The sequence below is a fragment of the Condylura cristata genome, unplaced genomic scaffold (assembly GCF_000260355.1).
Source record: "Condylura cristata isolate star-nosed mole 26May11 unplaced genomic scaffold, ConCri1.0 scaffold00022, whole genome shotgun sequence".
Taxonomy (NCBI): domain Eukaryota; kingdom Metazoa; phylum Chordata; class Mammalia; order Eulipotyphla; family Talpidae; genus Condylura; species Condylura cristata.
In genome coordinates this window covers 20,496,668-20,509,547 of record NW_004567123.1, presented here as the reverse complement: position 1 = coordinate 20,509,547, position 12,880 = coordinate 20,496,668, and the positions used below count along the sequence as shown (strand labels likewise).

Genomic DNA, 12,880 nt, shown 5'->3' with positions numbered 1-12,880 from the left:
TCAAGACCAGGTGCCAAAGTTTAAAGTCAGAAATGGCCCAGCAGGGCTGCCAAGTGAATGTCCTGCCAGTGGAGTAAAGAGAATTTGCCAGAAGAGGCCAGAACCCATGTCACCCTTAGCCTGTTTTTCTCCATTCTCTCTAGTAAGCACAGCTCCTGCCCCTCTCTGTTCTTCTGGTGGTGATGAGAGTTTTTGGTAGCAGAAAGGACCACAGAAACCACAGGGCACCTGGAGGATGGACCTCACCTCCCAGGGAAACCCGATCCCCTTCGCTCTTGGTGGACCAGGGAAGCCCTTGGCCCAAATTCCCAAACCATTCTCACAGCTACCTGTCAGAAGCCCCAGGGATATTGAGCTATCTCAGCTGTGGCTGTCACACCTATGGGACTTAGCAAGCCCTCAGCAAAGATGAACTCCTGTGGTGATTATTCCTGAAAGATCAAAAAAGGCTCCTAAACTCTTAATGCATTAAGCATGTTTTCAGGCCACAGTGCTATCAATAGGGGCATACGCCCAACCTTTCTCTCTGATGACTCTAGCAGATCTCCAGGATCTGCCTCAGGTCTTGCCAAACTCTTCCCCACATCCCTCTTTGCTTCCTGTGGCCCCAGCATTCACCCAGCTATCTGGGTAGCTTCCTTCCTTCTTCCCTCCTCTGAGACATCAGGTATAGAGGGGCTTTCTGATAAATAGTCCATGAATCCCCCATTCTCTCTATCTCCAGGACTCTTACCATGAAGGTTTAGGCATCTTCACCTCTCGCCTGGACCCTTGACTGTCCTAGGTTTCCTGGGCTCTCTGCAAGCTTCTGACCCTTCCCTGGTGCTCTGCCTTCCTCCACAGGTGGGCATCTGCTGCCGGCCACACTAGTGCGGGTACACAACTGCCCCCCTCCCCCCAGCCTCCGCTACCCTCTACCCTGGCATACACCCCTCATTCTCCTCGCCTCCCCCTTGAGGTCTTCACTCTGGTGTCATCGCCCTCTCCCCTCCCTCCAGGGCCCATTCTGACCTCAGTGTTCTCCTTAGCTCCCCAGAGGCCTTTTTGTACAAGGCCTTTTCATACTTTGTTCTCTGTTTATGGGCCTGTCTTCCTCCCTGGAACTTGTCCTTATTCTTACCTCCTAAATTTAGCAGTGCTCAGTCCATGAATTTCAACCAGCAAGATAGATAAGGAGTTCCCTACTACACTAGCTAAAGCAGGAGCACTCAAGAAAGGAGGAGATGACATTGCCCGGGCCTTGAGGACAAAGTTTCAGATAGACAGAAGCAGGCCAGACGAGGGGCTTCAGGTTTTGGACTCTCCTAGATTCCTTCCTGTCCTGCCTGTTTTTCCATGGTTGGCATTCTTGGGTTACCTTGGGGATCTCTTATGAGAGAGGTTCACCTGCCTCAGAGTTGTGTGGATGGAAAGAGCCTGTGTACAGGAGGCTGCAGGTTTCCTGAACTTGCCCTACATAAAGGTGCAAGGAGAGGGACATGCAGCAGCAGTAACAGTGACTGGGTATGGAGCCAATGATGACCGAGACAGCAGAGGCTGAACGGCAGAGCACAGAGGACTCAGGAGTGGGAAGCTGGAGCTCTAGTGTCCAACTGCCTGGGTTTGGACCTCTGCTCCGCCCTTAACTGTGAAGTTGAGGGGTGTGTTAAACAGTGCTGGGCCCCAGTGTCCTTTTTAAAAGAGGATGGAAATAATGCCTCCCATCCAGGCCCGGGAGGAGTATTAGGTGAGACCGTAGGTGTGGAGGCCGGCACCAGCCGCCCCTAAGACTCAGCGCTTCCCCTCCACTCCAAGCAGTTTGGGCTGGGGCGCAGACATACGTGTTTTGTAAATGTTTTGTTCATTCCTGGGTGTTAAAATTGAGCAACTGCTGTGTTCTGACTACTGGGAATAGTTTGGTAACTGGGTAGACAGACTCCTCATGGGCTGAAGGCAGGGGGTTCATTTAGGCACTGATCACGTAACGGTGAATGAGGGCGCAGGAGGGGCAGTTCTGAGACTGAAGAAGACAGAAAATGGGCTCTGCTTAATTTGGGAGTCTGGAATGCTTTCTGGAAGGAATGATCCATTAGCTGAGTCTAAAGGACAAGGAAGGGTATGAGAACCTCTAGTCTGGGAACCCCACTGGGATAAGTGGGAGCTCCCCAAAGGAGCTTTCCAACCTGATCTCTCACTTACAGACTGCAACGCTGTACCCTGGTGTGGTTTTTGGCATCTGCTTCGTGTTGAATTGCTTCATCTGGGGAAAGCACTCATCGGGAGCAGTAAGTGCCCTCCCCTCAGCCCACACTTGCCCAACGATGGAGTGCCAGTGCTCAGCCCCACTCCCACAGGTCATGTCCGGCTGTTCCCTTCCCTTTTCTGGATCCCTAGAGTTCCATTTTGAGCCATGGGGCTGTGGGCTGATTGGGGTTTCCCCAGCTCAGCCCATCCATCTGCCCTGGGCCTGGCCCTGCTTCTCGCCTTCCTGTGGGCTCTTTCAGACAGCTGCTCAAAGCTCACTTCTCTGTTGGGAGGTTTTCACAGACCAGGGGCCAACTGGGGAATTCCCCTTCTCTCAACCAAGGGAAGCTTCTGGTATGAATTGATCAGATCATTATCTCCAAACAAGCTCGCCTAATGTCCCTGCCCTGCATCTGTTCTGTTCTGTTCTGTTCTTGGAGGCAGAGAAGGGGGTGGGAGGGCTGTCCTGTCCTTGGGGTGCTGATCCTGCCAGCCCTGGGACTCAGTAGAACTCTAAACTCAGTTATGGGAGATGAGACCAAGCTGCAGTAGAGGAGGTGTAGGTAGAGCGGCCTCCCCCGGAGGTAGCTGTCAGAAGCTACTGGAGACGGTGCTCACCGTAGTCCAGGAAGTAGCTCAGGAAGGACTGTCAGGCACTTCCTCTTTCTATACTTCGTGCCTACTCTCTGTAAGCCTTTTTCCTGCCAATTACCAGCTTACTGCTCAGGATAGAAATTTTGTAAAGTATAGAGAAGTTAACCCAGATGTTTAGTCTTTGTTTTTAAGTTTTTTCTCCTCTTTTTAGATATTTTAAATGAATGATATAACCTAAAAATCACAAAACAATAATAGCAGCCATTTATGTGGTGCTTACTTTGGAATAATAAACACTTCTATTAACTCATTTCTTTTTGCATGACTCTTGTTTTAAAAATACAGAAGAAAATAAAGACTGTGAAAAATCAGTTTTTGTTTCCCAAATCCTAGCTGAGCCTGTATTTGGTGCAGCGGGAGCCTTCGTGGGCACACACCCGTGTAAATATTAGTGTGTTTTTATTGAAGTGGGGTGCTGTGCACACATATTAAAAAGCATTCTATCGCCTGCTTTTTTTCACAGGGGTATATTGTGGTGTTTTATTTTAACAAAATTAGGAACACTCTTTGCAATTGTGTTTCCCCTTTTTCCATTTCCTAACAAACCACACGTAATTTCCCTTCATTCGGACTGTATTCCCTTCACGTTCTCAGTGCCCTCTTCCTTGTTCTTTCCCCAATTCCTCCCTGGATGGCAGCTCCAGTGGGGTGCCATGTTCCTCCTCCTCTTCATCGTCCAAGCGCTTCTCCGTCTGCACTCTGCTCTCCCCCAGACTGAGGTTCTGGCCAGGAGCCCCAGGTGGGGGTGTCGCAGGACTCACTCACCGCAGTGCTCCTGCTGGGCACCTCCTTCCGTGGGCCCGTCTTGGGCATCAGGGCTCTGTGGGGCCTCACAGCACTGTGCCCACAGGTGCCCTTCCCCACTATGGTGGCCCTGCTGTGTATGTGGTTCGGGATCTCCCTGCCCCTTGTCTACTTGGGCTACTACTTCGGCTTCCGCAAGCAGCCCTATGACAACCCTGTGCGCACCAACCAGATCCCCCGGCAGATCCCTGAGCAACGGTGGTACATGAACCGGTTCGTGGGGTGAGTCTCCTACAGGGGCAAGGCCAGCAGGCCTCTAGAGTGGAAGACTGCCCTGAGCTATTCCTTAGTGGGGGACCCTCCCCACCAGGTGCCGTGACTGGTGTTCTGGTAGCCAGGCTTGGGTCAGCCTAGGAACCAGGACAGGGGAGGGGCGGGTATGGAAAGACCACTTCTCTGTACCGCAGTTACTCCATCTGTAGTGTAGGGAGAATGAGCCCCACCCTACCTACCACTCAAGGGGCTATAATGGTTACGAAGACGGCCAAAGGAATTACCCAGTCTCATTCATACTGGCCGGCCAGGGAGGGCATCTGGCATGTCCCACCACAGAGTGTCTTGGTGGTGTTAACCCTCCTGTCTGCTGCAGCATCCTCATGGCTGGGATCCTGCCCTTCGGTGCCATGTTCATCGAGCTCTTCTTCATCTTCAGTGTGAGTAGTGCGCCCTGTGCGCCCCCTCCCAGCCTCCCACACACAGCCTGCACCCCTGCCAGCTAGCCTCCACCCTCCACACTCTGCCTCTTAGTGTCTGAAATTCCACACGGCCCTTTAACCTCTTGGAACCCTCATTCTTCACCTCATGGTGGGGTGATAGTCTGTCTCTCAGAACACCTCGTGGGTTAGAGGAAATAAGGTGTTTCCAGGTCTGGAATGTGGGAAGGGCTCCGTAAGAGGAAACGCGATGATACTGCAGCCAGTCACCACCATCATTGATATCATTGTTGAATCAGTGATGAATTCTGAACCCCTGTGCATCTTTACCTAAGTTACTCAAATCCTCAGAAAAGTGGAAGAACGAATCCTAATTCTCAGGATCATTGTGAGGTTGGAATGCAAAAATGTTTACAGAAGGCATAGGGACTGGCATTCAGGGAGTGTTGTCAAAATTACTCCTATTCCAGACATGTCAAATGGAAGTTCCGGGTCATCTATGTGTGACTGACCCAGCTTGGTGCTCAACACAGAGTGCCTTGCACCAAGTCAGTGCTGGACAGGTATTCCCTGCTCTGCAGTGGTCGAGATTCCCAGCCCTATCTAGAGGATATATCCGCTGCCCTCTCAAGGGAGCCACCTCTACTCTGTTTGGCCCTAGGCAATCACCAGTCTCTGTGAGCCTTTGACTTCCCAAGTCATAAAAAGCCACACTTTCGCCGGCTCACCTGTGAGGGTACATACAAAGCATACACCTAGCTGCCCTATGTGGTGGTGACTGCTGTGTAATTTTGACTGGAATGGGAGCCATTATTTTCCACAAGCTTCCAACTTACCCCTGGGACCCGCCCCCCCATCCCCACCATTGCAGACAGACAGCCCTGCCCCCAGCACCTGCCTAAGAAGCACCTGACTCACCCTTTGCTCCAGGGGGAGGGACCAGCCATTACCCACATACGGTGTCATGATGGTATCTGCACTCCTGCCCTGACACTGGGTGGTATGCCAGCCCTGACTGAGGGCTGGCCTTCCTGAGAACAAGCAGGGTATGCCCAGGGGAAAGGCAGCTGGGTGGAGGCAGGCTAGCTAAAAGCCAGCCGTGGTATTTCCACAGGCAATCTGGGAGAATCAGTTCTATTACCTCTTTGGCTTCCTGTTCCTTGTCTTCATCATCCTGGTGGTGTCCTGCTCCCAAATCAGCATCGTCATGGTGTACTTCCAGCTGTGTGCAGAGGTAAGGGGAATGGGACGAGGAGTTGAGGAAGGGTGGAGCTGAGTTCAGCATAGAATGGATCACTGAGACTGTCTGGGTTTCCCTTGTGATCCCTCTCCTCTGCCTTGGTCTGGGACAAGTACGTCTCTTCCCCTCTCCAAGCCTTCCTTTATTCAACTGTAGACTACAGTTCACCCTTGTGTCAGCATGGCTGTGCGGGTTAGTCACTGGACTTGATGGAAAGACAGCACAATTGTCAGTACTGAGCCCATTCCAGTAATGCTTTCTCCAAGAGCTGGTGTATGTTGGGCGGCCCTCTCTCTGGAAGGAGCTCTTGATGACGTGGGTAAGGCGAGGGTTTTGGGACAGGGCTGGGCCAGGACCTTAGCCTTGCCTAGCCTCTGCTTCCGCTCATTGCTAATGTAACAGATAGCGAGAGCACTTCCTCGGGGTTGCCACAGGGACTGGGTGAGCCGACCAGATACAGCACGTACAGCGGGCCTGGCACACGGTGAGCATTTGCACAGGGATGTTAGTTGTTGCTGTCCTTTTGTTGTTTTAAATTGAAATTAATTAATAAAAATAAAATTCACCCTTTGACTCTACAATTCTGTAAGATTTTAGAACTATGGTGGTATTATTGCCACCAGTCAAGATGTCACGCATTCCCATCATCCTAAATGTTACTGCTCTTGTACAGGGCTCCTAGCCCTCGCACACTCTAAACTTGGGGAGAAGTTCTGCCTGGAGATAGTGATGACCCTTCTCTTTTTCCTCCTCAGGATTACCGCTGGTGGTGGAGGAATTTCCTGGTGTCCGGGGGATCTGCATTCTACGTCCTGGTCTATGCCATCTTTTATTTTGTTAACAAGGTACTACCTATGGGGGAGACTCTCAGTCCTTTCAGACAAGAGGTTGCTAAGGGAAAAGCTGGACCTTCACACCAAGAATGGAGAGCACCAAAGCCTTTCTAGAACCTTTCTGCTCTAAAACATGCATCTTTTCAGGAAAAAGAGAATTTATTTATGTTTGAAAGACCAGAAAACCTCCAGCATGTCTGTATGAGAATATTGCAACGAAAACCTGTGGTGAACAGCCAAAGCAGCAGTTAAAGGAAATGTATCACCATACAGTGCTTTTTAAAGGGAATAATCGGACAGTGATACAGGCTAGAACAGAGACCAGTGCATGAGAGAATAAGGAATGTAGATAAGAAGTGACATTAAGGCAGAAAGCAGAAAATGCTGGCATAGCCCTTAGAACCCAAATTTATGCACCCGGGCACATTTGGAAAAGCTCCTTATCTCCAAAGAATGGCAGGAACAAGGCTACAAACAAATCCCCGCTACAGTTTTGGTCAATTCACACATAAATCAGGTGGGCTGAGGAGCTTGGGCTCACTCCTGTGGGCCCCTCAACTCCAAAGCTAACACCTGCTGTCCCCTGGCTCTCCAGACCCCACAAGTACTCAGTGCCCTGCTTACAACCAGGATGTGCTTCCAGACTAGACTCATAGGTCAGTGGTTGAAGCTGGCATACCTCTTCCCAGAGATGGCAGATTAGAAAGTACCATAAGGATAATTTTGTGTGGGCCTCCAGCCATACTACATGTAACCTTACAGCTTACTGACATAGCCCTCCTCTCCCACAGTGATCCCAACAGTCACCTAGTTCAGGGGTCGGCAACTGTAGCCCATGGGCCATTGAGCTGGTTTCTATAAAGTTTTATTGGGACACAGCCATTCTCATTAATTTGCATATCAGTTAAATAGCGGAGACTATGGCTTGGAAATCTAAGCTTTATAAGAGGCCCTATTCATGTCTAACTGCTCTGTATCTCATCTGTAAAATGGATTCATAACCTCCAGTGAGTATCCAAGGTATGGTGTGGGCCCTGACCTCAGTGCAGCCCCACTAGCCCCTCACTGCTCATCTGGAGTCAGCGACTCCCCCTTTCACGGCCTCAACTTCACCATGAGATCAATTAGGGTGGGGGGCCTCGCAGGTGTCATGACAGGCTGCACTAAACACTAAACATCTGTCTCTTTTCCCTCCCCACCTTGGACCTCAGCTGGACATCGTAGAGTTCATTCCCTCTCTACTCTATTTTGGCTACACGGCCCTCATGGTCCTGTCCTTCTGGCTCCTTACGGGCACCATCGGCTTCTATGCGGCCTACATGTTTGTCCGCAAGATCTACGCTGCTGTGAAGATAGACTAATGGGGGTGGACCATGGCCAGGCCCACTCCTTCCTCAGACAGGAAGCCACCCTGCGTGGGGAACTGCAGGCACACAAAATAAAATAACTCCTGCTCGTTTGGAATGTAACTCCTGGCACAGTGTTCCTGGATCCTGGGGCTGCGTGGGGGGCGGGGAACCTGTAGATAAATCTTGCATTTTTCTTCATCATCTTATTCCAGTTCTGTGGGGCTTGAATTTTTTGTGGGTTGTTTTTCGTCAAAGCTAAGAAAGTACCCTCCAGTGGGAACTCTCAAACCTGTTTATCCAGGTTTGTTTTTTGGTTTGGGGTTTTTTTCCTTAGTTTTTGTTGTTGTTGTTGTTGTTTTATCAAATGGATCCAGGATGATAAATCCACCAAGACACTGGGTTTTGGTCACTGTATCCACCTCAGTTCCTCAGGGCTGTTGGCCACCCCACAACTAACTGGAAGAGGAAACACCAGGCCTTTTGGAGCTTCAGTGAGTTTTCCAAGCCTCTTGCCATCCGTCTTCGCCGTTGATGCCATGAGAAAGCACAGCTCTAGCCTGGACGTGCATCCTCAGTGCCAACTAGCCACTACCAGCCCTTTCCCTCTTCCTGCTCCCAGTCACCCCCAGAGCTGCCCCAAGGCAGATCGTCCAGCCAGGCCTCCAGGTCATCTTCTCACCAGGAGCAAGCCCAAGTCTTGGCTGCTACAAGGAAATCCCCTGAAAGTACTGGGGGCCAAGTGCCCCAGGGCAGCAGGAGCCCGTGCTCAGAGCAGCAGGAGTTGGCTGGACTAGAGAAGAGACATGCAGTGAACTGTTTTTGTGCCAAGAAACCCTGGACCTGGGGCCAAGTATTTCCAGAGCTAGGCATCCACATCGGGGACGGGCCTCCTCACCCCTCAGGATGGCTCTCCAACCTTTTCCTCAGGAGGTTGTGCTCTTTGCAAGTTGTGCCATGGCAGACACTCTCCTCTCCAGTACCCAGGGCAGAGCAAGGCCTGGAAACCTCAGTTCCCCACCTCCGTGTGACTGGAAAGTCGTCCTCTCCCTGACATCACCCAGCCTCTATGCCCATTCACAGGTCTTTTAGTCAGACCCATCCCCTCCACTTCCCATCTAAGCTCTTGCCTTCTTTTGAGGACACCAGAAAACTACATGTAAGAAGGAAGATGGAAGGTAAGTTCTATCATTCACCAGTTCCCAAGAACAGGCAGGGAGTCTTGGAGGGAGCTAACAGGGCAGGCCTGGCTGCTCCATAAATGCCCACTCTTAACCCCTGCCTGCTCCATGCATGTCATAGAGCAAATGCTCTTAAAGTTGCAAGAGACCAAGCCCACCATGGGATTAGGTAACAGCCACTCACCCCTGCTGCAGCCCCCTTGGGACCCCCACAAGATAATGCTCAGGATGCTGGTTAAGCTAGGAACATACCCCACCCTTCAACCCCCAAACTCTCCCAGCTGCCCCTCCCCACCTCCACAATCAAACCAGTGAACTTGTGGACTTTGCCTCACAGTGATGCCGCAATGCACGCAGCATCCACCAAGAATCAGGTTAGAAAAAAGGGAACCCAAGCAGTAAAAAATGATGACAGTCTTGCTCATTCATATCGTGGATTTTTTTCCCCTAAGAGATTCTCTTTTGAGGGGAGGGGGGAGTGGGGGATTGAACTCCTTATAAAGGGTTCAAACATCGTCGATTTTTCAGAATTTTTTAATTATCATCATTATTATTTTTAATTAAAAAAATGCCTGTATACCTTTTTTTGATCCAATTGTAAATAAATATGCCATTGTCCTGTTGTCACGTCTCTTGAATCACCTGCAAGTGTTAGGGGTTAGGGGCCTGAGGTGAGCTAGTTTCCCCAAGTGGGAAGAGGTGAGCGAAATGATTTCCTTCCAAGCTCAATCTTGTGTCAGGCTTCTGAGACTCGGGCCACTGCTGCTCCCTGCCTGATGCAAATGCACCCTGCTTCCACCTGCCCAGTCCCCCCAGTCTGAGTCACAAGCATTTGCTCCTCTGGTGCCACAAGCCAGAAATGGCAGTCAAGTGTGACTTTGGTAGTAGTGAGATCTAGTTTTATATTCCCAACATATCACTAGCTCACTTCATGTATTTTCCATGGAAGACTCCTTTTGGTTGCAAGCAGTAGAAACAGGTCAAACTGGGTTAAGCCCCAAGGGGAACTGATTGGTTTCTAAGTCATTAAGGAAAAGAGTAATTTAGCTTCAGTTCTGTATAGACCCAAAGACTTGTAGGACTCTTGCTCCACTGTGTTTCTCATGGCCTGCAAGTTTGGAAAATGCAGAAGAAAAAAGCATTTCCTTTTCTACTTACTAAAGTATAGTAAGTATTCAGTATAGGTAAGTCCCAGAAAAGGTTTCTGACAGGCCCGGCTTAGATTACTGTCTGCACATCTTGGACTCTATCCAAGAGCTAAAGAAGATGCCTAAACTAAATGGTCAAACTCTTTGTCCAAGGTACTTGTAGCTTATGTTCCATCAGCATTTGAGGGTTCCAGTTCCTCCACGTTGTGACACTGGTGTGAGTAACTTTTTCTGATTTTAGTCATTCATTCAATCAGTTATATAATATCTGATTGTTAATTTACATTTCCCTACTGACAAATTATGTTGAGCATCTTTTCATGTGCTTATCTAACATTTTATATCTTATTTGTGATGTGTGTGGTCAGATCTTCTGCCCAATTTTAATCTAGATGACTTTTTCATTGTTTTGAGAATTTTTTATATATTCTGCATTTAGGTCCTTTATCAGATACACACTTGGCAAAGATTTTTCTCCCAGTCTGGCTTGTGTTTTCATTTCTTAACAGTATCTTTTGGAGAGCAGAAATTTTTGCTTTTAAACAATTTATCAGTTTGTTCTTTTATGGATTTTGGTTTTGGTATATCTAAGATTACAATGATTTTGTCCTTTGCTTTCTTTTAGAAATTTATAGTTTTAATTTCACATTTAGCTCAATGATTCATTTCAAATAACTAACATTTGGTATAAAGTATGAATGTATGAATCCTTGTTTATTTTTTTACTCATGGACATCCATTTCAGTGACATTTGTTAAAAAAGTTATCTTTTCTCTTTGCCTTTGTGTCTTTGACAAACCAGATGTCCATATATGTGTTTTTTATTTCTGAAATTTCCATCCCATTAGTCTATTTTTTGTACTGATAATTATGTTTGTTTTAAACTGTACCTTCATAATAATAATTCCTAGAATCAAGTTAGCCCTCTAATTTTCTTCTCTTTCAGAGTTCGTAGGCCCTTTGAGTTCCATGTGAATTTTCACTTTCTATAAAAACACCTACTGGAATTTCAAATGGGTGTGTGTTAACTCTATAAGACTGATTTGGGAAGAATTAACATTTTAACAATGTCGAGAATTCTGACCCATGAATAAGTTATATTTCCTTTCGTATAGAGTTTTGTATTCTTTAAACATTAGTGTATAGTGTTCCATACATAGATCTTCAGTCTTTTGGTCAGATTTATTCCCAAGTATTTAATATTTTTGATGCTGTTATAAATGGTATATTTCTACTTTATATTGCTGATGTATAAAACTACATTATATTGCTTATATATGTATGTATATTGACATTATATCCTAAAACCTGCTGAATTTGCTTATTCTAATAGCTTTATTTTTTTAGATCCCATCAGATCCTATATCGATAATCATCTTTATGAATAAAGACAGTGATACTTCTTCCTGTAAATCTGGGTTCCTTCTATTTATTTTTGTTTTTTTATTGCACAGACTATAACCTTCAATACTGTGCTGAATGATGAGATTAAACAGCTGTCTTCAATTTGCTCTATTTTAGAAGTCAAGGTCTTTGTTTGAGTCCTTTTCTTACCCCTACACAGGTATTTAGTATTTGAGCAACAATCCCAGAAATTCTGGTATGTTATGTCTTCATTGTCATTCAGTTCAGATACTTTCTATGTTTTGTTTTTTATTCATGTGTTATTTAGAAACGTGTTATTTAGTTACCAGATATTGAGGAAGGTTTTTTGGTTTTTTTGTTTGTTTTTAAGTCTTACGCTTACTGATTTCTAATTTTTATAATGAGCAAAAACTTTGTATGGCTTAAATCCTTTTGAATTTATTGAGACTTGCTTTGTGGCCTTTTAAAGTATGGTCTGTTTTGGTGTTTCATAAACCCTTGAAAATAAAATGTATTCTGCTATTCTTAAAAAGGTGTTCTTTAAATGTTAATCAGATAGAGTTAGTTGGTTGTAGTATTCATGTCTGTGATATTCCTGTTGATTTTCTGCCTACTTTTCTATCAATATTGAGAGAGGAGTATTGAACTTTGCTGTAATTATAGATAATTATATTTCTCTTTGAAGTGTTTTTGCTCTGTGTATTTTGAAACTGATAGATGCATATTGTCCTTTGGATGAATTTATCCCTCGTAGTTTTTGTGCTAACATCTACTTGACCTGATGTTAATATAGCCAAACTTACCTTTATTTTAGACTAATGTTAACAAAAAATATCTTTTTCTAGCCTTTTAGTCTTAGCCTATTTGCAGTTTTATATTTAAACTATGTTTCTTATAGGTAACATATAACTTGATTTTGCCTTTTTTAAAACCAATCTTAAAATCTCTGCATTTTCAGTGGTTTAGACCATTTACAATCAGTGTGATGCTGATTTGCCTAGTAATCAACTCTAGTCTTGCCATTTGTTTCCTATTAGTTCTGTTTGTTGTTTCTTTTTTCCTATTGTCAGTTTAAGTAAATTGAAACAAGCAAAAGTGATTGAGTTTATTAAAGACTTGAGACTGATGGAATAGCCTGCACGTAGCTCTGAAATAGCTAACTTAATTCTGAGCTTCTCAACAAGGATTATATATAGTTTGCAAGGAGGACATAGGAACCATTGTGAGGGTTTCTACAAAGAAAATCTGGATATGGCTATCTGATATTGTCTATGCATTGAGGAAAAAAGAGGGTTGTTAAATTTATCTGTTTAGAATTTTATCATCAGGGAACTGGGAGTTTTAGCAGTATCAAGATCTCAAAGTCAACATTCTCTGAAGTTACTAACGTGTCTGGAGGCAGCAATTTCCAAACTTTTTACAAAGGCAGTATT

At 46.2% G+C, this 12,880-nt stretch overlaps 1 protein-coding gene across 2 annotated transcripts in view; it reads left to right on the top strand.

Annotated features, from left to right (window-relative positions):
• TM9SF4 (transmembrane 9 superfamily protein member 4) overlaps positions 1 to 10,719 on the top strand; it is a 41,000-nt gene extending 30,281 nt beyond the window's left edge. The window contains exons 13-18 of one of the 2 annotated variants that reach the window (XM_004687299.2): positions 2,181 to 2,264; positions 3,728 to 3,903; positions 4,271 to 4,334; positions 5,449 to 5,568; positions 6,330 to 6,419; positions 7,619 to 10,719. In XM_004687299.2, coding sequence (XP_004687356.1) covers positions 2,181 to 2,264; positions 3,728 to 3,903; positions 4,271 to 4,334; positions 5,449 to 5,568; positions 6,330 to 6,419; positions 7,619 to 7,768 — 684 coding nt within the window. In that variant the 3' untranslated portion in view covers positions 7,769 to 10,719. The remainder of the gene's footprint in view (positions 1 to 2,180; positions 2,265 to 3,727; positions 3,904 to 4,270; positions 4,335 to 5,448; positions 5,569 to 6,329; positions 6,420 to 7,618) is intronic. The other variant, XM_004687298.2, reaches the window with a different exon arrangement.
• Positions 10,720 to 12,880: the final 2,161 nt, after the last annotated feature.